The sequence below is a fragment of the Orcinus orca genome, chromosome 1 (genome assembly GCF_937001465.1).
Source record: "Orcinus orca chromosome 1, mOrcOrc1.1, whole genome shotgun sequence".
Lineage (NCBI taxonomy): Eukaryota > Metazoa > Chordata > Mammalia > Artiodactyla > Delphinidae > Orcinus > Orcinus orca.
The window spans coordinates 32268123-32293803 of NC_064559.1; the positions used below are offsets into that span (position 1 = coordinate 32268123).

The window sequence follows — 25681 nt, forward strand, 5'->3', positions numbered from 1 at the left end:
AACCGTGATCAACACGGAAAAGTGATCAACACGGAAAGGTGAACACTAGACTTTTCTGAGGGATGATGGGTAATTTTTATTTTATTTTTATTTTTTTCCTGTATTTTCCAAAGTTCCAGAGTGATGAAGAATCGCCATTGTAATGGGGGTGGGGGGGCAGATGAGCTTGAAAAAAAATTAATCCTGTGGACAACAGTCTCTATTATGATGTAAGTCTGTGAAGGTGGCCACAGTCATTGAAGAGTAGACACAGGAGTCAAGCGAGTCAGGATAATTTATGCAGGATTCTAGGTAATGTGTGATTTTGTTACGTAAGCTCAGGGCAGGACCTCTGAAAGTTCATTACTTTTGAGAAGGGCACAATCTTGGATTTACAAAGTTCCTTTTTAAAATTTTGTTTCTTTTTCTTTGTTTTTTTTTTTTTCTGAAAAGCTCCCCTGTGACCAGTGTGTTCCTTTTACCTGATGGAAAGGAAGAGGCGTTATGCCCCCGTTTTGCAGATGGAAATGCCGAGGCCCTAAGAGCATGGAGTGATTTGCCTGATATCACACCTTGAGTCAGGCACAGTGGAGACCATAACTCAGGCCTCTTTTTCCTTCGCATTGAACTCACTAACCATTTCTTCTTTTGGATTAAAAAGTTTTGGTCCAGGGGCCAGTCCGTCTCCATCAGTGCCTGGAGCACGGCAGCCTCTGCCTTCATGGCACTCTGATCACTGCATCCCATTTTGGGGTTGCTCCTGAGGACGGTAGAAACCACCAGCGTCCTCCGATTGTGAAGGGGTTGACTGGGCTGGCGGACGACAGGGTGGAGAGGGCACATGGCATGCAACTGGCAGAAGACGACAGGGTGTCAGGGCAGGCAGCAGCTGTCGCAGGGCGTGGTGGCTGCCTTCATTCCGAAAGCCCCAGGTTTTCCTTAGCAACAGTGTCAACAGTGTCAACAACTCCCGGGGCTAATATTGGAGTCTGCGGGCTCCCGCCTTTGATCCTCTCGCCCCAGCCCTGAATTTTACACCTTCTTTTTTATTGGTGCCCTTTCTTTTCTCGTAGAAATGGCCAAAACAGTTTTTCTCTACAAGAAGCTAAAGTTATTTGTCTTTCCCAAATAGCTCACATGCGACTTGCTTTGTTTGGTCTCTTTACGGCCGAGTCATATATACCACACGTGTCGACCTTCCTGAATCCTTTGGCGTCTTTATAAGCTGGGTAGTTATTGCACTAAGTGAAGCTGTCAGCAGATTAATTTGGCATCATCTTTGGAATGTCAGAAATTTAAACCAAGTAATTAAACACTGAGTCATGGTTTTTTAAAGTTGTTTGACTCATCTCCCTGTCTCCAAGCTAAAGTCAGGCAGTTGTCAATTCAAGGAGGTGTTCTAGAGAAGAGGTTCCCAAGCTCCTCCAGCCTCTCTCAGTTCTTGTTCTGAAACGAGTGTTTTCTTTCCCTAAGAGACCGCAGCAGTGCTGAACTTACCAGGCTTTTCTCTGCTGGTATAAATAGTTCTCTCTCTTCCTAACTAGGAACAGGAAGAGAGTGAAATGTATGTAGCAGTCGGTACATTCTCTTAAGTATTGCCATGCTGGGGGTTTCTGGGTTGCTTGTATGATTAGTATTATGTTAGCTCATTAGCTGTTAAAGATTACGCTTGCTTGACTCCTTTCTTGCTATAGTTAGGAAGACAGTTTTTGCTGTTCTGTCACCGAGCACATGCCATGTCGTGCAGCGTTGGGTGTTGTTGATTCTGGGGGCCGCTTTTTTCACGTCTCACAAGCTCCGCCGTCGGGACATCTCATCATTGCCAGTTGTCATCCCCACACGTGTGTGAATTTGGTCATCAGTGCTCACGTTACTTCTACTGGGTTATGTGCATTGCTGGTACTAAATATGTCTAAATAAGTCTGAAAGATCCCTTTCAATAACTATTAAATTAAGTAACTTTTAAATGGTGACAAAAGAGCATGTGTGATTGACACCTGATTGGCACCGCTTCCCTTTCTCAGGGGTAAAGTGCTGGTGCGCCTGAAGTTGATGACGGGCCAGATCTGATGGCACTAGTTAGCCAGCGGGAAAGATGCTGTTGGTCTGTATTTAAAAACACCAAGTGCGAAGTGACTATACTGCATGTGGGATCTCTTTTTGGGGTGATCAAAATGTTTTAAAATTGATTATGGTGATAATTGCATAACTGTGAATATACTGAAAGCCACTGAATGGTACACTTAAATGGGGATGTGAACTATATCTCAGTAAAGCTGTTTAAAAATAACACTCGGACCATTTCGCCCCACTCAGCGGTTCTGGAAAAGAAGACCTGGTTGGTGTCTGCTGAGAGTTACTACAGTAAGATGGAAGGGCCTGGAATTTAGAAGGCTTATTATCTTTTTTTGTATTTCTGTTGCTAAACACAGCTACTGAGACATGAACCCTCTTCATTTCCAGAGACAGTGGCGTTTGTCACACAGTTCCTCAGCACACCACCTAACAGTTCAGGAGTGGCGGCTTAAAAATGCCCCCTCCCCCGCCCCGGGGCTTCCCTGGTGGCGCAGTGGTTGAGACTCCGCCTGCCAAGGCAGGGAACACGGGTTCGTGCCCCGGTCTGGGAAGATCCCACATGCCGCGGAGCGGCTGGGCCCGTGAGCCATGGCCACTGAGCCTGCGCGTCCGGAGCCTGTGCTTCGCGACGGGAGAGGCCACAACAGTGAGAGGCCCGCATACCGCACAAAAAAAAAAAAAAAAAGAAGCCCCCCGCCCCCCCCCCCCCCACCCCGGCCACAGGACACACGCATTCCAAAGGCAGCCAGGAAGCCACAGAGCCTCTGGCAGCTCTGCCCCAGCTCCCAGCCACTTCAGAGTACAGCCAGAAGTCACCGGACACCTGCTGCTCAAAGCTCTTATCAGCCATATGTTTACAGTTAATCTCCTTTTGATAAAGTGGTTCTTTTTTCAGAGCTGTGAGTGTTGGTGACATGTGGGAGGGACCAAAATTTTGTGTCCTCACTCAAGCCCCCCCCATACCAGGTGATTTTCCCATGTTGGAAGAAGATGGTCGCTTGTGACCACCTCACAAAACGAGCTCTAGTGTTTACTAGGGAAGGACAGCCGGAGGAGTGGGCACTTTTTCAACAAATTGGGCTTCTGCGAAAGCTGCTGCATGGGTGTGTGGCTGATGTGTGTGAGGTGCTTGACCTCTCACCTGTGATGGTTTGATCTGGCAGTGGAGTCCTTGCCGTTCCCGGTTTTATGGAAATGGGAGGCGCAGGAAGTTGATCTTTGTGTTCTGGGTTTGCGGGCCGACTGGTGTGCCGAGCTGGGCTCCAGTGAGCACTGGGCCTGGAGGGGCAGGAGCCGCAGGTGAGTATCTGCTTGGCAGCTCTGATGGCCGAGAGCGCCTTTCTGCCCTCCACCCTCATCTCTCTGGTGGTTCTTTGGGAAGCTGGCTGGTAGCGCACACCATTTGGGTGCTATGGTTGGGGTGGGGGATGGTAAGAATAAGATGCAGTGTTTGGAATAACCAGTTGGGAACTATTCTGGTTTTTCTTCCTATTCCTAATTGATTTAAACATGTGCGCTGACTTAAGGATCCCATCCAAGAGATTAGAGTGGCAGAGGACGGTTAAGAATTTCAGGAAGTAGAAACATGCATCTCTTTTTTTTTTTTTTGCCGTACGTGGGCCTCTCACTGTTGTGGCCTCTCCCGTTGCGGAGCACAGGCTCCGGATGCGCAGGCTCAGCGGCCGTGGCTCATGGGCCCAGCCGCTCGGCGGCATGTGGGATCTTCCCGGTCCGGGGCACGAACCCGTGTCCCCTGCATCGGCAGGCGGACTCTCAACCACTGCACCACCAGAGAAGCCCCCATGCATCTCTTTTTAAGGGGAAACTGGTATCAGTAATGTTATACTTAAGTTGGATAGTAGTACACAGGTGGTGGTTGTATTGTTTATATCCTTTATAGCTTAAGTATTACATAGTATATATTTTAAGTAAATAAGATGGAAAAAATGTCAGATATTTAGGGCAATTACAGAGAGAAGCTGGTTTAGGTATGTGAAGGCATAGATCGCTCCTTGAGTTGGCCTTTGAACAGGAAATGATAAAATGAAGAGACTAACTCATTGAGGTCTGGGTAAAAGCACTTTGCTTACTACAAACTGTACAGTCAGATTGAATCTTTTTCTATTTCATACTTTATTTTTAATTTTATTATTATTTTTGGCTGCATTGGGTCTTCGTTGCTGTGCAGGGGCTTTCTCTAGTTGTGGCGAGCAGGGGCTACTCTTCTTCGCGGTGCGTGGGCTTCTCACTGCGGAGCACGGGTGCTAGGCGCGTGGGCTCAGTAGTTGTGGAACGGGTGCTCAGTAGTTGTGGCTCGAGGGCTCTAGAGCTCAGGCTCAGGAGTTTTGGCGCACGGGCTTAGTTGGTCCACGGCATGTGGGATCTTCCCAGACCAGGGTTCGAACCCATGTCCCCTGCCTTGGCAGGTGGATTCTTAACCACTGAGCCACCAGGGAAGTCCCAATCAGGTTGAATCTTAATGGTAATAAATGTTTTCCCATACATGTAAGAAGTTTCCTCATTGATCTTGGTTGCTCAGAGGACCAGATTGTAGACAGTTCAAAATGGGGCTGAGTCAGGCATTTAGGAGCCCCTGCTGCTGGCCGTCATCGCAGCCCCACGGGGAGACTGCCTGCTGGACCGCTGCCCAGCCGCCAGAGCTGGACTCTTCTCTCCCTGCTCCTCCTCTCCTTCCTGTGTTGTGTGCCTTTGGCGATCGTGCCACTTTGTGTTCCCTGAAGGTGTTTGATGTCCACGCTGACCCTTCTTTCTGGGACAGCCTTCTGCCACCTTCTCTGCTGAGCAGAGTTCTGCTCGTACCGTAGGAGCTCCTGAGGTTCACCCCCCTGCCGGCTTCCTGTTCCCCCAGCCCCAGGCTGAAGCCAGGGTTCTCTTGCCGGTGTTCTTCTGTGGCCCTGTCCTTAGGGCTGGTCCAGCTGACACCCCTGCATCGGGAGCTCCGGGAGGTGCTCTTTCTGCTGGGTTTTCTTCGTACCACAGAGCCCACTTGCTCAGCAAGGTGTCGGGTAAACGGGTGGGGATGAGCAAGCCGCTGTGTAGTGATCCTGGTGTCCAGAGGGGGGCAGCAGAGGCACGTCTGTTGATCCACTTCGCAGAAGGCTGGCTCCCCAAGACCCCGTTCTGTGTCTGGCTCCGTGTGCCGGTAAGCACACCAGCCCCATTCCACTTCAGGTGTTCTAATGTAGGCAGAGAAGGTGTGTCCTGGCAGGTGGAGGTTCCTTCACGTGAGAGCAGCAGGCACAGGTGACAGCCCCCCGGGCTGCGAGGCAAGAGCCCTGGTTTGCTCTCCAGCTGAGTGCACAGCTTATGCGTCGAGGTTGCCTTTTAACTTCTGAATCGGTCCGTGTGGAGTTAGGAGGTGGCTGTCCTGCTGTTCGCGCATTCAGCGCTGTGCAAGAACTGCAGGTACGACACGAGAGAGGCCTGCCTACCTTGTGCCCTCGAGACTGAGGACGCCAGGTACACGCCTTGGAAACCATGAGGCCGCGTGGGGGGTAGACCCTCGAGGGCAGACTGTGTAGGTGGCGTACTGCGCTCTTGGAGGAGAAGGCGGGTCCTGTGAGACGGGGGGCTGTGGCGGCATCTCAGGTGGCCCCAAACATGCGAAAGGTTTAGAGTGGGTTAGAGAATTAGTGTTCTGAGTGGTTACCGTACGCCAGAACTCCCTAGATGCATTTAATCCTCATAGCTTTGTGAGACGAATAATATTATTTTCTTTAATACATATAAGAAAAGGCTCAGATGACGGGCCCTGCCCACAATCAGAGCCAGTAAGTGGCAAAGCCAGGATTCAAAACCGGGTCTTTGGGACTTCACAGCCCACGTGTTCTGACCCCACCGGTCCGTGTCCGAGGAGCCGGTCTCCCCTGGGCCGTGGGATACCGTCCGCTGGCACTGTGGGCACAGGGGTTAGGCTCTCTTGATGTTTTGTTCTTTGAAGGAAGTGGGTATCTGTCTTGGGAGAAACCACTTCTGAAAACAAAGTAAATTGAAAGCTTTCCGTCCTCTCTGGAATCCGGATGGGGAATCCGGGCTTTTGGAAACCAACTGAGGCATCGTCCTGTCGGCCATCAGGCTGGTCCAGCATTCTGTGCTGAGTGCAGGGAGTTTCCCTTGGGAAGGATCCCAGAGCCGGGGCGCACAGTGTTTCCCAGACGGAGCAGCAAGAGCTCACCGGGGACGGGGACAGAGGTGCACCCGCCCACGTGCCTGTCCCGCCACCTTCTCCCTGTCGCTCTCGAGGGAGGGCTCTGACCCCACTCTGTCCCCCACCTCCCGCCCCCTCTCCAGCCCGCCGAATCGGAGCCCTGCCCCCTCGCCTGTCCGGCGCCTGCACCGCGGACCCTCCGTGCCCTTGGTCGTGGGCCATTGCCTTCTGGAGCCTGTGTCTTCCACGACCTCTGGTTCCAGTCTTCCCTGCCCCTCCGTTCTTCCCCGCCGCCCCTGCTCTGCGCTCTTCCAGCCCTTCCGCCTCGGCAGGCAGGCGCCTGGGGCTTCCTGGGCTTCCTCCTCTTCTCCTCCCAGGACCCTCCTGAGCTGCCGTTGCCGCTCTGCCGCCCCTGCATCACTCGGGCCTCCCTGCGGAGCTTCCCGACACCACATGTACATCGGCGCCTGACTTCCGGCAGCCGTATCTGGCCATTCTTTTCCTTTCCCGTACATTTCTTCATCTGTTTAAAGTATTGCTGCAGGTATGCATTTCCTTTAGTTCCCAGGTCCTCTTTAGAACAAGGGTGTAAACAAATAAACCAAACCACTCCCTTCCCTCTGACCCTAAAAGGCAAGAAAGAGCCTTTCTTGTTAGTTAATGGCTAAGCTGACACTAGAACCCAGGAACACCCATTCCTAGTTAGAAACGGCGAGGTAAACCTGCACTAACGCCTGGCCGCCGTGTGGGCTGCGTCCTCTGCAGGAGAATTTGGTCCCTCTTGTCACCTGTCCCTTCCAGCTTGTCCGGGATGGCCGTACTGCACGTGAATGGCAACCTCTGGAGATATGAAAGCATCCTTTTCCAAGATAGAGTGTTGATGATGGCAGACTTTGGAAAACATCAGGGGACACTAAGAGAAGCCTAACATAAGACAATACTCCCCTCCTGGTATTGGTAGATTTGGAAAAAGAAATGTCTTGCTGCACGAATCCACACGGCTGGGGTGCCGTGGCGCTAGGTGAAGAGCCCGTTTTCGTGTGGTGTGATGTCAGAAAAGCTGTGCTGGAGCCAGGCGACCAGTCCTACTCCCTTTAGGTCTCACCTGACAACGCTGTGACCTTGGGTGGGTACTTTAGTGTTTCCTTGGGCCTCAGTCAGCTCTTCTGTGAAATGGGAATGATTTTATCCTCTCTGCCTGAAGTCTTGAAATTAGATCATGTGACTCCTCAAACTCACAAAATCTTTAGCCGCAGGTCCGTGCTCTGTTCTTCTCTGGCTCATCCCCCTGCCCTGTAGCTGTCCCTGCGTGCTTCCAGGTTGATCTTTAGGAAGTTCCTTCTCACCTCCCTGAAATGTACCTGTGCCTGTGCCACCTCATACACAGGATGTAGTCCGAGGAATGACAGGCCCTGGTAGAGGACCAGTAGACATTCGGTAATTAATGACCGCAGCATCCCGAGTGCTATAAAGACATACACTCAACTTGGTTCCTGCCCCGTTTGAAGTTAACCCTTAAGTACCATTCCGTCTTCACAGATTTTAAATGTAGGACTCTCTAAAGCTATTCCAAAAACCAGTTTCCTGTTAGTGGGTTCTGGATGAGAGATTATCCTCTCATCATTCTGGGGAAAACAGCTTTGTACTCTCCCTGGAAATCTTCTTGGTTATTTTCCTTTCATTCTTCTAGTTAAAGTAGCTTTATTTTACTTAGCCCTTCAAACCTGCATGGAGAATATTTTCATGGGCATTAAGACTGCTTCCCAATGAATTATCCATTTCTGGGAAAATAATTAAGGGGAACTGTTTATTGGACTAGTTGGGATGGATATTATAGCACCTTTCTTTCTTTCCCAAATCACCACGCGGAGCTATTAACGTGGGGATGGAAACAATGCAGCAGGAGTGGTGGTGATGCGAGAGTAACAGCCAGGCCGTCCTGAACACTTGCGCCTGGTCCTCACAGCAGCCCTGCTGATTTCTGCTCATAATCCTGTTGCAGCTGTTAATACCTTTGCTGCACAAGACACTTGGGTTTAGAGTGCTTAAATGTTTTATCTGGGGTCATCTAGCAAGGAAGTTGAGGAGCCAGGGTTCAAACCTAGGTGGTCTGATTCCCATGTCAGGGTACTTTATCTCCACACTGTACTTGTCAGAAGATAGTCTAGGTCTTTTATTATGATGATGATGGTTTTCTTGATGTTCATTGATGATTTGCTCTAGGCATTTTGCACAGCTTCTTAAGATAAAATTAGCGGCTGTGTAGTATGTAGAGGAGCACTGTGAACTTGAGAGGCAGAGAACAAATTATTTTTGTCTAGTCATGCTTAAATTCCCTGCTAAGTGTTTGAATTCCACTGATCATGTAACCTCAGAGTCATAGCAAATACAAAGAAAAACGCTTCCTGCCCTCTAGGAAACAGAGTAGACAGGCGTGGTGATTAGAAGACTTCAGCATTGGAATCCGTTCCTCTGTCACTGCATTGCGGATGTTAGCCTAGTTTTATCTGGAGGCCAGAGCAGGGATAGCTGTGAAGCCGCTGTGCTTCCGTTGCAGGACCCTGTGGGCCGAGACCATCGTCTTTTCAGGGCAGTGAAGAGCCATGTGGTGCGCAGACTCACGAGGCCCAGGTGCTGTGCTGGGTGTGGGTGGGTCTGGCACGGGCGTTGCCAAGTTTTGTCTGTAAACGGCCAGGTAACATACATTTTAGGTTTTGCAGGCCATTTTGCCTCCATAGCAAATATTAAACTCTGCTGCTGTCGTTGGTAAAACTTGATTTACAGAAAGTGGCAGCCAGGTTTGGCTCCAGGACTACAGTTTTCTCCCCTGTCTGGGTTTAGAAGGTACAAGGGCTCAGGCTCTACTGAAGACGCAGTGTGTCCCCCAGGAAACTGTATGTTAAGGTGCATCACTTCTGTGAATTTGGAATCCATACCTGGGTAAACGAAAGTGAATGAAAATGTTCCTTCCCTCCTCAAAAACATTTAAAACTCAAGTACTGGGGTTTTCTGGGTTTTGTTTTTATAGATTTTTTTTCTTACAACTTAGTAAAAGTTTCATATATTGGCACAGGTTACAAAGTAATATACATAATCTTCATTAAAAATAGACTATAATATACTATATATAGGTATAGAACATACATACATAGATAAAAATCTAGGCATACGTGTAGTAGAATAAAAATGGGCTTATCTTCATGTGGTGGAATTCAGCTTATTTTTATTTTCACGTGTTGATCTGTTTTCCAATTTTTTCCGGGAGAAGCATGTATGATTTCAAATATTTAGGACTCCAAGTGAGGCAAAAGGCCCTCGATTTCACCCGCAGACCTGTTTTTACCAGCTCCGTCTCTCTCATTCCGTAAAAGTTGCCGGAGCAGGCAGTGCGATAAGCCAGTCAGAGACTTGCGGCGTCACTGTGGCGTCTGTCGGGGACGCAGAGAAGAGACAGCAGCCAAGAAGTGGTGCAGTGGGGTGCTCTGTGTGTTTGCAGGTGGAGGTGGTGGGTGAGGATGCCGGCTGGTAACCCAGGCAGCATTTCCTGAGGGGTTCGTCCTCGGTGTGCTCACCAACTCCAAGGCTGGTCCACAGCTTTGCAAGTTTGGGGACTCAGGTTTTTCCACTTCACCCAGAGAAGAGGAATCTATTAAGGAAAGAGGCACACATTCCGAACTCACAGTGGATTGAGACATGTATGGCAATTCCAGTTTACTAATCCATGTGGAGGAAAAAAATCTCTTAACATATAGCCTGGTTGGGCACTTCTGTTTCAGGCTATGGCATATCTTGTGATAGACAGACTCTCCCACTGAGAATAAGCAGAAAAGCTGGATAAACATAAGAAAACAAAGTCTTTGAAGGCATTGGAGAGACGGTAAGGAAGTGAGGACTTGAGGGACCCAGATCGCAGAGAGAAGGAAAGCATAGGAGGCGAGCCCAGCACCCGGCTGTGCTTGTCCCCCAAGGTGCTGGCTGACCAGTGAGGCCGTGGCTACAAGGCTGAGAAGCTGGGCGAGGTTCCCAGCCATCTCTCAGTGCTTAGGGAACAGAAATTAGAGTTCAGAAATGGGCCCCAGTGGACACCCCAGACTTCCCCTGGGACGATCAAAGGGCTGCCTTCCAGCAGAAGGGGCTTACCAGACATGGCCAGCTCTGTAAAGACTGAAGCCCAGCTTCCAGGTGGCTCAGGCTCAAAGTGGGTGAAGGGGCTTTGCCTTACCCCATGGTTTTCACAGTGTGGTCTCCACATCAGCAGCATCACCTGAGAACTAATCAGAAATGCAGATTCCCAGACCCCCTCCACACCTGCTAAATCAGGACTTATGAGGGGAGAACCTCATGAGATTTGTATTTCACAAGCCTTCCAAGTGATTCTGATGCAATGAAAGTTTGAGAACCAGTTTCTTAGCCTAACTAAGCCGGAGAAAAGAATATCCTCTCTGGAGGATGACAACATCTTCCAGAGCTGCAAATTATTACTACATTTTTTCATTAAAAATTCTGGCATTAATTCAAAAATTACCAGACAGACTGCCTAATAAGACTGATTTACAAAAGACTAAGAGAAAATACAGACACTAGGAACAGACCCAGATATCGATTATTATCAGATGTGGACTTTAAAATAATCATAGTAAATTACAGTTAATATGTTCAAGAAAATAGAAGACAAGATAGAGAATTTCAATAGAGAACTGCCCTCTCTTTGGAAAGATGGAAATGCTAGAACTGAAAAATAAAATAATTAAGAAATTCAATTGTAGTAAAGCAGCTGAAGAGAGGATTTGTGAACTAATTAGATTGGACAGTAGAAAACACCCAGAATGAAACCCAGAGAGAGAGGAGAATAGAGAGTACAGGAAAAGTGTAGTAAATAATTGGAGGGTGGCCAGCGAGTTGTAATAGAAGTGTACCTGTAGTTCGAGAAGGAGAAATGAGGGCTGGCTGCTTCTCCTGAGCACCACTTCTTCCTGAAAAGTGGCTGCTCAGACTGGTTATTCAGACGTGGCCGTGTGGCCGACAGTCTCTTGAAAGTGAACAAAGCGAACCTGTCATCCTGAGTGTTGGTTGCCAATTGTAACATTTAAAGCAGAAATTAGAACTTTGGAAAACTTGTGCCTGTCACTGTGGGTGATATGTTGACTGCTTCCCAATGTGGAAAGACTGTTCTGAGACCAAAGATAATATTAGAAAATGTGGGTTTTTTTTTTAACTTTTATTATTTTTTATTGATATAATTGAAATAAAACAATCTTTTTTAGTATACAACATAATGATTTGGTAAGCATACTACAAAATGATTACCACAATAAATTTAGTTAACATCTATCACCACACGTATTTTCCTTGTGACGAGCACTTTTAAGATCTGCTCTCTGGGCAGCTTTTGAGTACATTAGTGTTGTTAACTGTAGTCACCTTGCTGTGCATACATTCCCAGGACTTATTTATCTTATAACTGGAAGTTTGTACCTTTTGGCCACCTCCACCCACTTCGCCCACCCCCCACCTCTGGCAACCACCAGTCTGTTCTCTGTACCTATGAATTCAGTTTTTTGGATTCCACATACAAATGAGATCGTACAGTATTTGTCTTTCTCTGTTTCTCTTAGCATAGTGCCCTCAAGGCCCATCCATGTTGTTGCAAATGGCAAGATTTCCTCTTTTTATGACTGAATAATATTCCATTATGTATGTACATGTGCGCGCACGTGTGTGTGTATACACACACACATATATACGCCACATTTTCTTTATCCGTTCATCTGTCAGTAGACACTTAGGTTGTTTCCGTATCTTGGCCATGGTGAGTAGTCCTGCTGTGAACATTGGGCTACAGATTTAGCACAGGTGGAGATTGTGATTTGGTTTCCTTCAGATAAACACCCAGAAGTGGAACTTCATATGGTAGCTCTATTTTTAGTTTTTCGAGGAACCTTCATACTGTTCTCCAGAGTGGCTGCACCAGTTTACATTCCCACCAGCAGTGCATGAGGGCTCCCTTTTCTCCACACCCTCACCAGCACTTGTCATTTCTTACCTAATAGCCATTCTGACAGGTGTGAGGTGACATCTCACTGCGGTTTGATTTGCATTTCCCTGATGATGAGTGATGTTGAGCATCTTTTCATGTGCCTGTTGGCCATCTGTGTTGTACCTTCTTTGGAAAAAGTCTGTTCAGATCCTCTGTCCCTTTTTTAATCAGGTTGTTTGTTTTCTTTTGAGTTGTATGAGTTCTTTATCTAGTTTGGCTATTAACCCCTTATCAGATATGTGACTTGCAAATATTTTCTCCCATTCAGTAGGTTGCCTTATTGTTTTGTTGCTGATTTTCTTTGCTGTGCAGAAGCAAAAAGCTTGATGAAGTCCCACTTGTTCATTTTTGGTTTTGGTGTCAAATCCAAAAAATCATTGCCAAGACTGATGTTAAGGAGCTTAAACCGTATGTTGAAGAATGTGATTTTTAAAATTACTATTGCGTAATGAAATGTGTCACCATTTGGGAGATTTTACCAAAGACACGCCTGGGTAAGACATTCCATCCGAAGTACGAGATAGACCACTGGATTTCGGCATAACAGAATATGAAAATTCTGTTAACATCATTTCAGATTCCACATTGCGACTAACCTTGAAGAGAGTACCACTTAATAACTCTACAAGGGTCTCTAAGTATTCAAGTGAAAGGAAGAGTTGCACATCTCTCACTTTAAATCAAAAACTAGAAATTATTACCCTTAGTGAGGAAGGCATGTGGAAAGCCAAGATAGGCCTAAAGCTGGGCCTCTTGCACCAAACAGCCAAGCTGGAAACACAAAGGAAGAGTTCTTGAAGGGAATTAAAAGCGCTACTTCGGTGAACACACAAATGATGAGAAAGCGAAACAGCCTTATCGCTGATATGGAGAAAGTCTGAGTGGTCTGGATAGAAGATCAAACCAGAAACAACAAAGCCTCATCCAGAGCAAGGCCCTAACTCTCTTCAGTTCCATGAAGGCTGAAAGCGGTGGGGAAGCTGCAGAAGAAAAACTTGAAGCTTAGCAGAGGTTGATTCATGAGGTTTAAGGAAAGATGCATTCTCAATAACATAAAAGTGCAAGGTGAAGCAGCAGGTGCTGATGTAGAAGCTGCAGCCAGTTATCCAGGAGATCCAGCTAAGATAATTCCTGAAAGTGGCTGCACTAAACAACAGATTTTCAATGTAGGTTAAACAGCCTTCTATTGGAAGAAGATGCCATCCATGACTTCCATAGTTAGAGAGGGGACGTCAGTGCCTGGCTTCAGAGGACAGGCTGACTCTCCTGTCAGGGGCTAGTGCAGCTGGTGACTTTCAGTTGAAGCCAATGCTCATTTACCATTCCGAAAATCCTAGGGCCCTTAAGAATTATGCTACATCTGCTCTGCCTGTGCTCTGTAAATGGACAACAAAGCCTGGATGACAGCACATCTGTTTGCAACATGGTTTACTGAATATTTTAAGCCCACTGTTGTGACTTACTCGGAAAAAAAAGAGATTCAAAATATGACTGCTCATTGACAGTGCACCTGGTGTCAGCCAAGAGCTCTGATGGAGATGGGCAGTGAGACTCATGTTGCTTTCATGCTGCAAACACAACATCCGTCCTGCAGCCTGTGGGTCAAGGAGTAACTGTCAAGCCTTATTGTTTAAGAAATACATTTTGGGGACTTCCCTGGTGGTGCAGCGGATAAGAATCCACCTGCCAATGCAGGCGACACGGGTTGGATCCCTGGTCCGGGAAGATCCCACATGCCGCGGAGCAACTAAGCCTGTGTGCCACAACTACTGAGCCTGTGCTCTAGAGCCTGCAAGCCACAACTACTGAGCCCTTTTGCCACAACCACTGAAGCCTGCGTGCCTAGAGCCCGTGCTCTGCAACAAAGAGAAGCCACTGCAATGAGAAGCCCGCGCACCGCAGCGAAGAGTAGCCCCCGCTCGCCGCAACTGGAGAAAGCCCACGCGCAGCAACGAAGACCCAGTGCAGCCAAAAATAAATAAATTTATGAAAAAAGAAATACATTTCATCAGGCTATAGGTGCCATAGATTGGTGACTCCTCTGATGGATCTAGGCAAAGTCAATTGAAAACCCTCTGGAAAGGAATGACCATTCTAGATGCCATTAAGAACATTTGTGATTCATGGGAAGAGATCAGAATATCCACCTTAACAGGAGTTTGGAAAAAGTAGATTCCAACCCTCATGGATGACTTCGAGGGGTTCAAGACTCCAGTGGAGGAGGTAACTGCAGATTTGGTGGAGAAAGCAAAAGAAATAGAATTAGAAATGGGGGCCTAAAGATGTGACGGAATTGCTGCAATCTCATGATACAACTTGAAGGATGAGGAGTTGCTTCTTATGGGTGACCAAAGAAAGTGATTTCTTATTCATAGCACTAGTTACGGTAGTGAAGACATAGAGACAGCCTAAATGTCTATCCACAGATGACTGGATAAAGAAGATGTGGTACACGTATACAATGGAATATCACTCAGCCATAAAAAAAGAATGAAATAATGCCATTCGCAGCAACGTGGGTGCACCTAGAGGTTATCATACTAGGTGAAGTAAGCTAGACAAAGACAAATACCACATGATATCACTTGTATGTGGAATCTTAAAAAAATAAATAAAAGATACAAATGAACTTATATACAAAACAGAAATAGACTCACAGACATAGAAAACAAACTTATGGTTACCGAAGGGGAAGGGTAGGAGTACATTAGGAGTTTGGGATCAACATGTACACACTACTACACATAAAACAGATAAACAATAAGGACTACTGTGTAGCACAGGGAACTCTACTCAATATTTTGTAATAACCTATAAGGGAAAAGAATCTGAAAAAGGATAGATATATGTATATGTGTAACTGAATCACTTTGCTATACACTTGAAACTAACACACGTTGTAAATCAGCTATACTCCAATTAAAAAAATAAAATTTAAAGAAAAAAAGAAAGTGTTTTTTTGCAACGGACTCTACTCCTGGTGAAGATACTGTGAAGGTTATTAAGATGACAACAGAGGATTTAGAATATGACATAACTTAGTTGATAAAGCAGGGGCAGGATTTGAGAGGATTGACTCCAGTCTTGAAAGAAGTTCTACTGTGGGTAAAATGGTATCAGCCAGCATCACAGGCTACAGAGAAATCATTCATGAAGGGAAGAGTCAGTCAGTGAGGCAAACGTCACTGCTGTCTTCTTTCAAGACATCGCCACGGCCACCCCAGCCCTCAGCAACCACCATCCTGACCAGCGAGTCGCCAGCAACATCAAGGCAAGACCCTCCACCAGCAAAAAGATTACAGCTTGCTGAAGGCTCAGATGATGGCTAGCATTTTTAGCAATATTTTTAAATTAAAGTATGTACCTTGTTTTTTTAAGATATGCTATTGCACACTTACTACAGTATAGCGTAAACATAATTTTTATATGTACTGGACACCCAAAAATTTCACATGACTGACTTTATTGCAAGATTCACTTTACTGTGGTGGTCTGGAACTGACCTTGCAGTATCTCTGAGATATGCTTGTATTACAGTGACAATTAAAATGTATTTTTAGGATATTATGAACTGTTTTGTGGTACTGAATATGAAAATATAGATAAGATTCCTTGAAAAACGAATATTACCAAAACAGAACATCTGAATAGGCCTAATTCTATTAAAGAAATTGCAACCCTTATTTAAAACCTTTCCATAAAGAACACTCTAAACCCAGATGACTCTATTGGTGAACCCTTCCAATTATTTAAGGAGGAAATGACCCCAGTCTTACACAGATTCTCAAAGAAAATAGACAAGGAGAAAACACTTCCCAACTTTCATAACTTTAATTTCAAGACTGGCTGCGTTGTTATAAGGGAAAATTACAGGCCAGTTTCTTGCATGAACACGGATGGAGGAATCCTAAAGTAAATAATACTGAATCTATATAAAAAGTAAGTCTCTATAAATGGTGATACATCATGATTAAGTTGAGCTTATCCCAAGCATTTAGGGTGGTTTTATCATTCAAAACTTGTTCAGTGTAATTCTGCATATTAACAGAAGAAAGAAGGAAATGATAATCTCAGTATACAGGGAGGAAAAGCCTGTGATAAAGTTCACACACTAATGATTAAACGACGAAACAAATAACAACAAGCCCCCCCTAGTGCACTCCCAAGGGCGGGGAAGGAGTTGCCTTCACCTGAGGAGCAGAGTCTGCAGGGTCTTGGCCAGAAGCTGTCTCTCTGAAGGCAGGAGCGAAGCAGGGAAACGACTGTCATCAGTGCTAGCCAGAGCGCGAAGGCAGGAAACGAAATAAAAAGTCTAAGGATGGGAAAGAGGAAAGAAAGTTCTCATCTTACAGTTACAGGTGGTGTGATTCTGCACGAACACTGATACGTTTACAGATGATGTCTTGGCTTATGTAATGTTCACCGATAGGCCGTCGGGTTGAGTCGGCCTCACTTCACCTTGGCTCACAGAAACCCCCTCGGTGTGCAGACGCACCTGCTGCCCCCAGGGCCTTACCTCTGCTGTGACCCTTCTTCCCCGCAGGTCGTATCTGACTCCTGTACGGGACGAGGAAGCAGAGTCGTTACGGAAAGCGCGCTCCAGACAGGCTCGGCAGACTCGCAGGTCTACCCAAGTGAGTGTGACCTCCGTGTTTAAGTCCTTTTTTGTCTGTGTGCCTTTCCACTGAAGTACAATTAAACCGTGATAAAATGTGTGCCTTATTCCAGCCATTGTAGTGAAAGCTTTCCTGTTAAATCTTACACTATATAGAATCAAATGAATTCATAGCTCCATATACCCGCTCTCGCTTCTGTTCTTCAGGCGCAGAGCAGGTTTCTCTCCTTCCCTCCCTAAGACTGATCATTCCACGTGTGCTTAAGGCCCACACCTTAATTCCTGCAGGAGAACAGTCTGGCACAATCTCAGAGTGTTAACCGTAGAGTTACCACGGGACCCAGCCACGTTGCTCCTGGGTGTGTACTCAAGAGAAACAAAGCAGGCTTCTACAGAAAAGCCCTGCACAGATATTTATAACAGCGTTATTCACAGGAGCCAGAGACCCAAATTCAGTGTCATCTCTGGCCAGAGTTAACTTGCTGTATAGACCAAGATTACGTGTGGAGTGTGCAGGTTCGCTGGAGGGCTGAGCCCTGGGCTCCCTGCAGCGTCAAGGTCAGAGTTCTGTGGCTGGTGGTGCCCCAGCGAGTGTTGGGCAGTGGGCCCAAGCGGGGCCATTGCACAGACCAAATAAATGAAGCAGCTAACAAAACTGGAAACAACCCTCACAAATTTCCATTGATTTGGGAATAAAAAGAAATGAAGTCCTGACGCATGCCAATGCTGCAATGTGGATGAACCTTAAGAAAAAGTTATGCTGCATGAAAGAAACCTGGCATGATTCCATTTGTATGAACATGTCCAGAATAGGCAAATCCAGAAAAATAGAAAGTGGGTTAGTATCTGCTGGGGGCTGGAGAGAGGGAGGAATGGGAAGTGACCACTAAGGGTGTGGGGTTACTTTCCTTCTGGGGTGATGAAATGTCCTGAAATGAGATGGGGATTTTGCACAGCTCTGTGAATATACTAGAAAACAGCCAGTTGTACTCTTTAAAAGGGTGGATCTTATGTGGATTGTGTTTCAATAATGATGTTAGAAAAAAGAAGAGTCCCTCGGGGAAGCTTTGAAGTAAGGAAGATATGATCTACGTTACATTTTGCAAAAGTCGCTGTGCAGAGAACTGCTGGGAGTGGTCTGTGAAGCCTGGAGGCCCGTGGGAGGCTGTTCCTTAGCTGAGCTGGAGATGACAGGCATGTGGCAGCAACAGTTGAGGGAGGCTGTGATTGGGCGTCAAGGAAGCAGAGGAGGATGAGCCAGGCAGCAGAACCGAGGAGCAGTCAGAGGGCTGAGGGGTCACCCAGGAGGTGGTACCCGAGGGAGTGAACGGCAGTCTCCAGTGAAGAGGGGAAGCTCCGCAGCTTCAGATGCTACAGACGCCAAGCAGGAGAGCTGAGGACTGAGAGAGGGACCTATGCGTAGCCCCCGAGTGCCCTTGTGTCGTTCCTGACCCTCCAGGGTCGGGCAGGTGCCGTCCTGTGTAGTCATTGCCACAGCTGTTACTGCTTGTGCTTCATGGTGGTTTGTTTCCCCAGAGGATATAACCCCCACGAGGGCCAGACAAGCATTTGTTTTGGTTTGGTTTACTGTGGCAGGCGATACGTAACATACAACTTAATATTCTAGCCATTTTTAAGCATACGATTCATTGGCATTAAATGCATTCACGTCACTGTGCAGTCATCGGCACCACCATCTCCAGCACAGCTTTCGTCTCCCCAAACGGAACCTCTCTACCCATTAAACAGCTCCCTCTCTCCCCACAGCTTCTGGCAACACCGCTCTACTTTTTATCTCTATGACCTTGACTCTAGGTAGCTCATGCGAGTGGAATCACACAGTTTTTGTCTTTTTTGTGGCTGGCTCGTTTCACTCAGTGTAATGTCTTCAAGGTTCATCCATGTGGTAGCACGTGTCAGAACTGCCTTCCTTTGTAAGGCTGAATAATATTTTGTTGTATGTTTAGACCCCATTTGCTTCATCCATCATCCATTGAGGGACACTTAGGTTGCTTCCACCTTTTGGCTGCTGTGAACAGTCTTGCTGTGAACATCAGTGTGCAAACATCTCATCAGATCCTGCTTTTAGTTCTTTTGGGTGTAGACCCAGAAATAGAATAGGCTGGATCATATGTTTCTGTCTTACTACTTACTTTCCATTACACTCATCTGTTTTCTTATGTCTTTTCCATTAGATTATGGTTCTTGAGTACAGGAATCATTTGATTTGTCTTTGTAGTTCCAGTACTTAAGAACGCAGTAACTTTTTATTAAGAGAATGAGTGAACAAAATAGCTAATAGTTGCCTTCCGGCTTTGGAACTTCCCTCTTCTGAGGACATGAGCATATGACTACTTGAGTTAAGAATCAACTCACTGTCTTCCTAACCCTTTTCCCCCGTGTCCTGCAGATGTCTCCTCATTATTTCCTTTTTTTCTGTATTACTGCTCCTATGAGCCTGGGGAAAATTTTAATTGGTGGAATGTCTCTGTGTGATTCCTACAGTTACAAAATTATGTTAGAGAAAAGCTAGTTCAGGGCTTGTGGGGTTTTTTTTAAAATTTTTTAAAATGGAGGTATAGTTGGTTTACAATATTGTTAGCTTCAGGTGTACATCATACTGAATAAAATTTTTTAAGATTATATGCTAGGGCTTCCCTGGTGGCGCAGTGGTTGAGAGTCCGCCTGCCGATGCAGGGGACACGGGTTCGTGCCCCAGTCCGGGAAGATCCCGCGTGCCGCGGAGCGGCTGGGCCCGTGAGCCACGGCTGCTGAGCCTGCGCGTCCGGAGCCTGTGCTCTGCAATGGGAGAGGCCACAGCAGTGAGAGGCCCGCGTACCGAAAAAAACAAACAAAAAAAGATTATATGCCATTTATAGTTATAAAATACTGGCTGTACTCCCTGTGTTGTAAATGTATCCTGTAGCTTATTTTATGCGTAATAAGTTATACCTCTTAATCCCCTGCCCCAGTATTTCCCTCCCGCTTCCCTCTCCCTCTGGCAACCACTGGTGTTCCTCCACACCTGTGAGTCTGGTCTTTTTTGCTGTGCTCGCTAGTGGATCTTATTTCCTAGACCCCACACAGAGGTGGTGTCTTGCGGTGTTTGTCCTCTGACTTTTTTCACTCAGCATGATACACTCCAGGCCCATCCATGTTGTTGCAAATGGCAAAATTTCATGCCAGTGGCTAATACTCCATATACGTATGTATGCATATGTGGAGTATGTGTATCTGTGTGTGTGTCTGCGTGTCTCACGTCTTCTGTATCCATGCATCTGTTGATAGACAGCTGGATGGCTTCCATATCTTGGCAGTTGTAAATCATGCTGCCGTGAATGTTGGGGTGCATGTGTCTTTTCGAATTAGTGTTTTTGGTTTTTTCAGATATATGCCCAGGAGTGGAATTGCTGGATCATACTATTTTTAGTTCTATTTTTAGTTTATTTTAGTTCTATTTCTAGTTTACTGAGGGTCCTCTATACTGTTTTCCACAGTGGCTGCACCAGTGTACACTCCCATCAGCAGTGTACTAGGGTTCCCTTTTCTCTGCATTCTCACCAACATGTGTCATTTATGGTCTTTCTGATGACAGCCATTCTGACAGGTGTGAGGTGACATCTCACTGTGGTTTTGATTTGCATTTCCCTGATGATGAGTGATGTTGAGCATCTTTTCATGTACCTGTTGGCCATCTGTATGTCTTCTTTGGAAAAATGTCTATTCAGGTCTTCAGCCCATTTTTAAATTGGCTTGTTTGTTTTTTTGATATTGAGTTGTATGAGCTGTTTATATATTTTGGAGATTAACCCCTTATTCGTCATATCATTTGCAAATATTTTCTCCCATTCAGTCTTTCCCATTTGTCTTTTCGTTTTGTTGATGGTTTCCTTTACTGTGCAAAGACTTTTAAGTTTCATTAGGTCCCATTTGCTTATTTTTGTTTTTGTTTCCTTGCCGTAGGAGGCAGATCCAAAAAAATATTGCTGTGCTTTATGTCAAAGAGTGTTCTGCCTATGTGTTCTCCTAGGAGAAATTCTGCTAACTTTGGGTGTCGTTTATTCTTCTTTTTCTGATTCCTTTAGGTTAAGGTTAGGTTGTTTATTTGAGATTTTTCTTGTTTCCTGAGAGGGCTGTATTGCTATAAACGTCCCTCTTAGAATTGCTTTGCAGCATCCCGAAGATCTTGGAACACTGTGTTTTCATTTCATTTGTCTCCAGGTATATTTTGAATTCTTCTTTGATTTTTTCAGTGATCCATTGGTTGTTTAGTAGCATTTTGTTTGGGCCACACATGTTTGTGTTCTCTGTGGTTTTTACTCTTGTAGTTGATCTCTAGTCTCATAGCCTTGTGGTTGGAAAAGATGCTTGATATGATTGCAGCCTTCTCAAATGCACTGTGACTTGTTCCATGATACGGCACAGATGTATCCTGGAGAATATGCCTTTGAAAAGAATGTGTATTCTGCTGCTTTTGGATGGAATATTCTCTCTCTCTATTAAGTCCATCTGGTCTGATGTGCCATTTAAGGCCAGAGTTTCCTTACTGATCTTTTGTGTGGATGATCTGCCCATTGATGTAAGTGGGGTGTTAAAGTCCCCTACTATTTTTGTGTTACTGTTGATTTCTCCCTTTATGTCTATTAATATTTGCTTTATTCATTTAGGTGCTCCTATGTTGGGTGCAAATATATTTTCAATTGTCATATCTTCTTGGATTCATCCCTTGATTATTATGTACTGTCCTTCTTTGTCTCTTGTAACAGTCTTTATTTTATTTTATTTTTATTATTTGTTTGTTTGTCTATTTATTTATTTATTTATGGCCGCGTTGGGTCTTCGTTGCTGTGCACAGGCTTTCTCTAGTTGCGGCGAGCGGGGGCTACTCTTCGTTGCAGTGTGTGGGCTTCTCATTGCGGTGGCTTCTCTTATTTTGGAGCTCGGGCTCTAGGCGCATGGGCTTCAGTAGTTGCAACACGTGGGCTCAGTAGTTGCGGCACGCGGGCTCTAGAGCGCAGGCTCGGTAGTTGTGGCACATGGGATTAGTTGCTCCACGGCATGTGGGATCTTCCCAGATCAGGGATCGAGCCCACGTCTCCCACACTGGCAGGTGGATTCTAAACCACTGTGCCACCAGGGAAGTCCCAACAGTTTCTATTTTAAAGTCTATTTTTCTGTTATAAATATTGCTACCCAGCTTTCTTTTCATTTCCATTTGTATGGAATACCTTTTTCCATTCCCTCACTTTCAGTCTGTGTGTGTCTTTAGATCTGAAGTGTGTCTCTTGTAGGCAGCATATATTGGGTGGGCCAAAAAGTTCGTTTGGGTTTTTCTATAACATCTTACAGAAAAACCGAACGAACTTTTTGGCCAGCCCCAATATATGGGTCTTGTTTTTGTATCCTTTCAGCCACTCCATCTTTTGATTGCAGCATTTAATCCATTTCATATAAAGTAGTTATTGATATGTATGTACTTATTGCCATTTTGGTACTGTTTCGAGATTGTTTTTTTAGTCCTTTTTTGTTCCTTTCCTCTTTTGTTCTCTTCCCTTGTGATTTGATGACCCTCTTTAGTGTTATGTTTGGATTTCCTTCCCTTTTATGTGTATGTATCTATTATAGATTTTTTGGTTTGTAATTACCATGAAGTTTGCGTACAGCAGTATATGTGTGTGTGTATACACACACACACACAATTATTTCAAGTCGCTGATCTCTTTAATTTCAAATAACATTTTAATAACCCTGCATTTTTCCTTCTCTCCCCCCATGATTACTGTTTTTGACATCATATTTTATATCCTTTCATTTTGTGTATCCCTTAACTTCTTATTGTGGATATAGTTGATTTTACTACTTTGTCTTTTAACCTTTCTAGGAGGTTTGTACTTGGTTGATTTACTGCCTTTACTGTATATTTGCCTTTACCAGTGAGATTTTTCCTTTCATAATTTTCATGTTTCTAGTTGTGATCTTATTTTGTTTTTTTTTTTCTTTTTCCTTTCTTTTGCTTAGAGAAATACCTTTAACATTTCTTATAAAGCTGGTGTGTTGGTGCTGAACTCTTTTAGCTTTTGCTTGTGTGTAAAGCTTTTGCTTTCTCCATCAACTCTGAATGAGAGCCTTGCTGGGTAGAGCATTCTTGGTTGTAGGCTTTTCCTTTTCATCAGTCTAATTATATTGTGCCACTCCCTTCTGGCCTGCAGAGTTTCTGCTGAAAAGTCAGCTGATAGCTTTATGGGAGCTCCCTTGTATATAACATGCTGCTTTTCCCTTGCTGCTTTTAATACTCTGTCTTTAACTTTTGCCATTTTAATTCCAATATGTCTTGGTGTGGTCCTCTTTGGGTTGATCCTGTTTGGGACTCTGTGCTTCCTGGACCTGGATGTCTGTTTCCCTTCCCAGGTTAGGGAAATTTTCAACTGTTATGTCTTCAAATATGTTCTGTGACCCTTTCTCTCTCTCTCTTCTCCTTTTGGGACCTCTGTGATGTGACTGTTAGTGCATTTGATGTCATCGTAGAGGTCTCTTAAAGTGTCCTCGTTTATTTATATGTATATATTTTTTCTGTTCGGTGCCAGTGATCTCCACTATTCTGTCTTCCAGCTCACTGGTCTGTTCCTCTGTATCATTTAGTATACTGTTGATTCCTTCTAGTGCATTTTTCATTTCGGTTATTGTATTCTTCGTCTCTGTTTGGTTGTTCTTTGTATTGTCCAACTCTTTGTTAAAAACTTACAACTTCTCACTCTGTTCATTCTTTCTTAAGTTCTTTGATCATCTTTACGATCATAACCTTGAACTTTTTCTCAGGTAGATTGCCTGTCTCCACTTCACTTAGTTGTTCTTCTGCGGTTTTATCTTGTTCTTTCATTTGGAACGTGTTCTTCTGTCGCCTCATTTTGCCTAACTTGCTGTTTATAACATTGTGTTTCCATGTGTCTGGTAGGTTGGTTACATTTCTTGACCTTGGGGAAGTGGCCTTCTGTAGGAGGCGTCCTATACGTCCCAGCAGTGCACTCCTCTCTGGTCAGCAGAGCTGTGTGCTCTAGGGGTGCCCCCTCTGTGGGCTGCGTGGGTCATTCTGTTGTGGTGGGCTGCCTATGTGGGTGGGCTGGTTGGTTGCCAGGCCCTGCCTTGTGTGGAGGCTGCTGGTTGCCGTGACCAGGTCATGAGGTGGCCGACTGTGGAACCCAGGGGGGCCCCTAGGCTAGTGCTGGCTCGCTGGGAGTAGAGTCAGTGGGGCTGTGGCCCGCCCTCTTCACTGGTGAGTGAAGCTACGTCCTGGGGCTAGTGCTGGCCTGCTGGTGGGCAGAGCCGGGTCCTGGGGGTCTGGCTGCAGGGCCCCAGGGTCCAGAGCTGGTGTCAGACTGCTGATCGTTGGGGCTGGCTTGTGATACAGCTAGCTGTGGGGTCCAGTGTGTTCTGAAGCTTGTGTTGGCCTGCTGGTGGGCAGGGCTGGGGCCCAGCTGGCCCCAGGGCTGGTGCTGACCTGCTGGTGGATGGACTGGGTCCTCCCATGGCAGGCTGTGGGCTGTGATTGTCCTGGGGCTGGTGTCCACCCATTGGTGTGGTGTCCACCCATTGGCGTGTGAGGCTGGTCTGAAGGCTAGAGGAGGCTTACTGGTGGGCAGGGCCAGGGCCCAGGGGTTTCTGGGGCTGGTGTCTGCCCACTGGTCGGTGGAGCTGGGTCCCTGGGTCTCTGGCTGTAGGTCTCTGGTGGTCCCGGGTCTAGTGCCTGTGCACTGGTGTGTGGGGCTGGGTCCTGGGCCCTCTGGTGGGCAGGGCTGTGTCCAGGGGATCATAAGGCAGCCTGTCTGCTGGTGGGTGGGCCTGTGTCCCTGCCTAGTTAGTTGCTTGGCCTGAGGCCGTCCCATTCCTGGTGCCTGTGTTCTGTTGGCTATGAGCGGGGCTGGGTCCTGAGGGTAATAAGCTAGAGGGAGGACTCCACGATGGTGCCTGCCTGCACCAGTGTCCTTGCGGTTGAACCAGCTCCCCAGAGTGGCTGCTGCCAGCGTCTGTGTCCCCAGCATCACAGGCCTGCCTCTCCGGGAGACTCTCCAAGATCAGCAGGTGGGTCTGACCCAGGCTCCTTTGGAATTACTGCTTCTGCCCTGGGTTGTGGAGCACGTGAGATTTTGTGTGTGCCCTGTAAGAGTGGGGTCTCTATCCCCACACAGCCCTCTGGGACTCCTGAAAGGAAGCCCTGCTGGCCTTCAAACCCAGACGTTCTGGGGGCTTGTCTCCCCCAGGCTGGGGCTCAGACCAGCCCGCTCGCTCCTGGGGGAGAACTCCACAGCATTTGCGGGTCGCCCCTCCTGCCCGTCTTGTGGTGGCTCTTTCGGTACGTCTGTAGCTGTAGACGATCTCTTCTGGTCGGGCCTGGGCAGCAGTTGTTCTGTGCATAGTTATCCTGGTGCCCTGGGAAGAGGCGAGCTCAGGGTCTTCCTGCTCTGGCATCTTGGCGGCTCCCTCAGGGTTGGTTTTGTGTTTGTTTGTGTGGGTTTGGTTTTTGGTTTTGGTGGTGGCTCTAGCCTGGCTCTGAATTGTCACCATTTTGAGCCTGGTTCTTCTTTCTGTGCGTAAACTTAAGTTTTCCTTGTATCTGCTGGACAGTCTCTGTTGGTGGCTGCGTGCTCTTGGGGGGTCGGGAGCGTCCAGGTGGAGATGTGAGAACCATGGGTGTGGAAGCAGCGGGCGGGCATCAGTGCTGCCCTGTTTCTGGAACTCAAGCAGGAAACGCTCAAGTATTGTGTTTGAAGTGTATCTAGGCTCAGGCCTGGGGCCCCTGCGTTCTGAGGTG

At 46.5% G+C, this 25681-nt stretch overlaps 1 protein-coding gene across 15 annotated transcripts in view; it reads left to right on the forward strand.

Moving 5' to 3' along the window:
* The window catches only part of PPP1R12B (protein phosphatase 1 regulatory subunit 12B), a 197353-nt gene that overhangs the window by 88297 nt on the left and 83375 nt on the right, over positions 1 to 25681 (forward strand). For 14 of the 15 annotated variants that reach the window (XR_007476031.1, XM_049706871.1, XM_033415970.2 and 11 more), the window contains one exon: positions 16804 to 16894. The exons of the other annotated variant lie outside the window; for it this stretch is intronic. Coding sequence is in view for 13 of the 14 variants with exons in the window: in XM_049706871.1 (XP_049562828.1) it covers positions 16804 to 16894 (91 nt within the window). In the remaining variant the exon portion in view is untranslated. The remainder of the gene's footprint in view (positions 1 to 16803; positions 16895 to 25681) is intronic. 15 annotated transcript variants of the gene reach the window in all.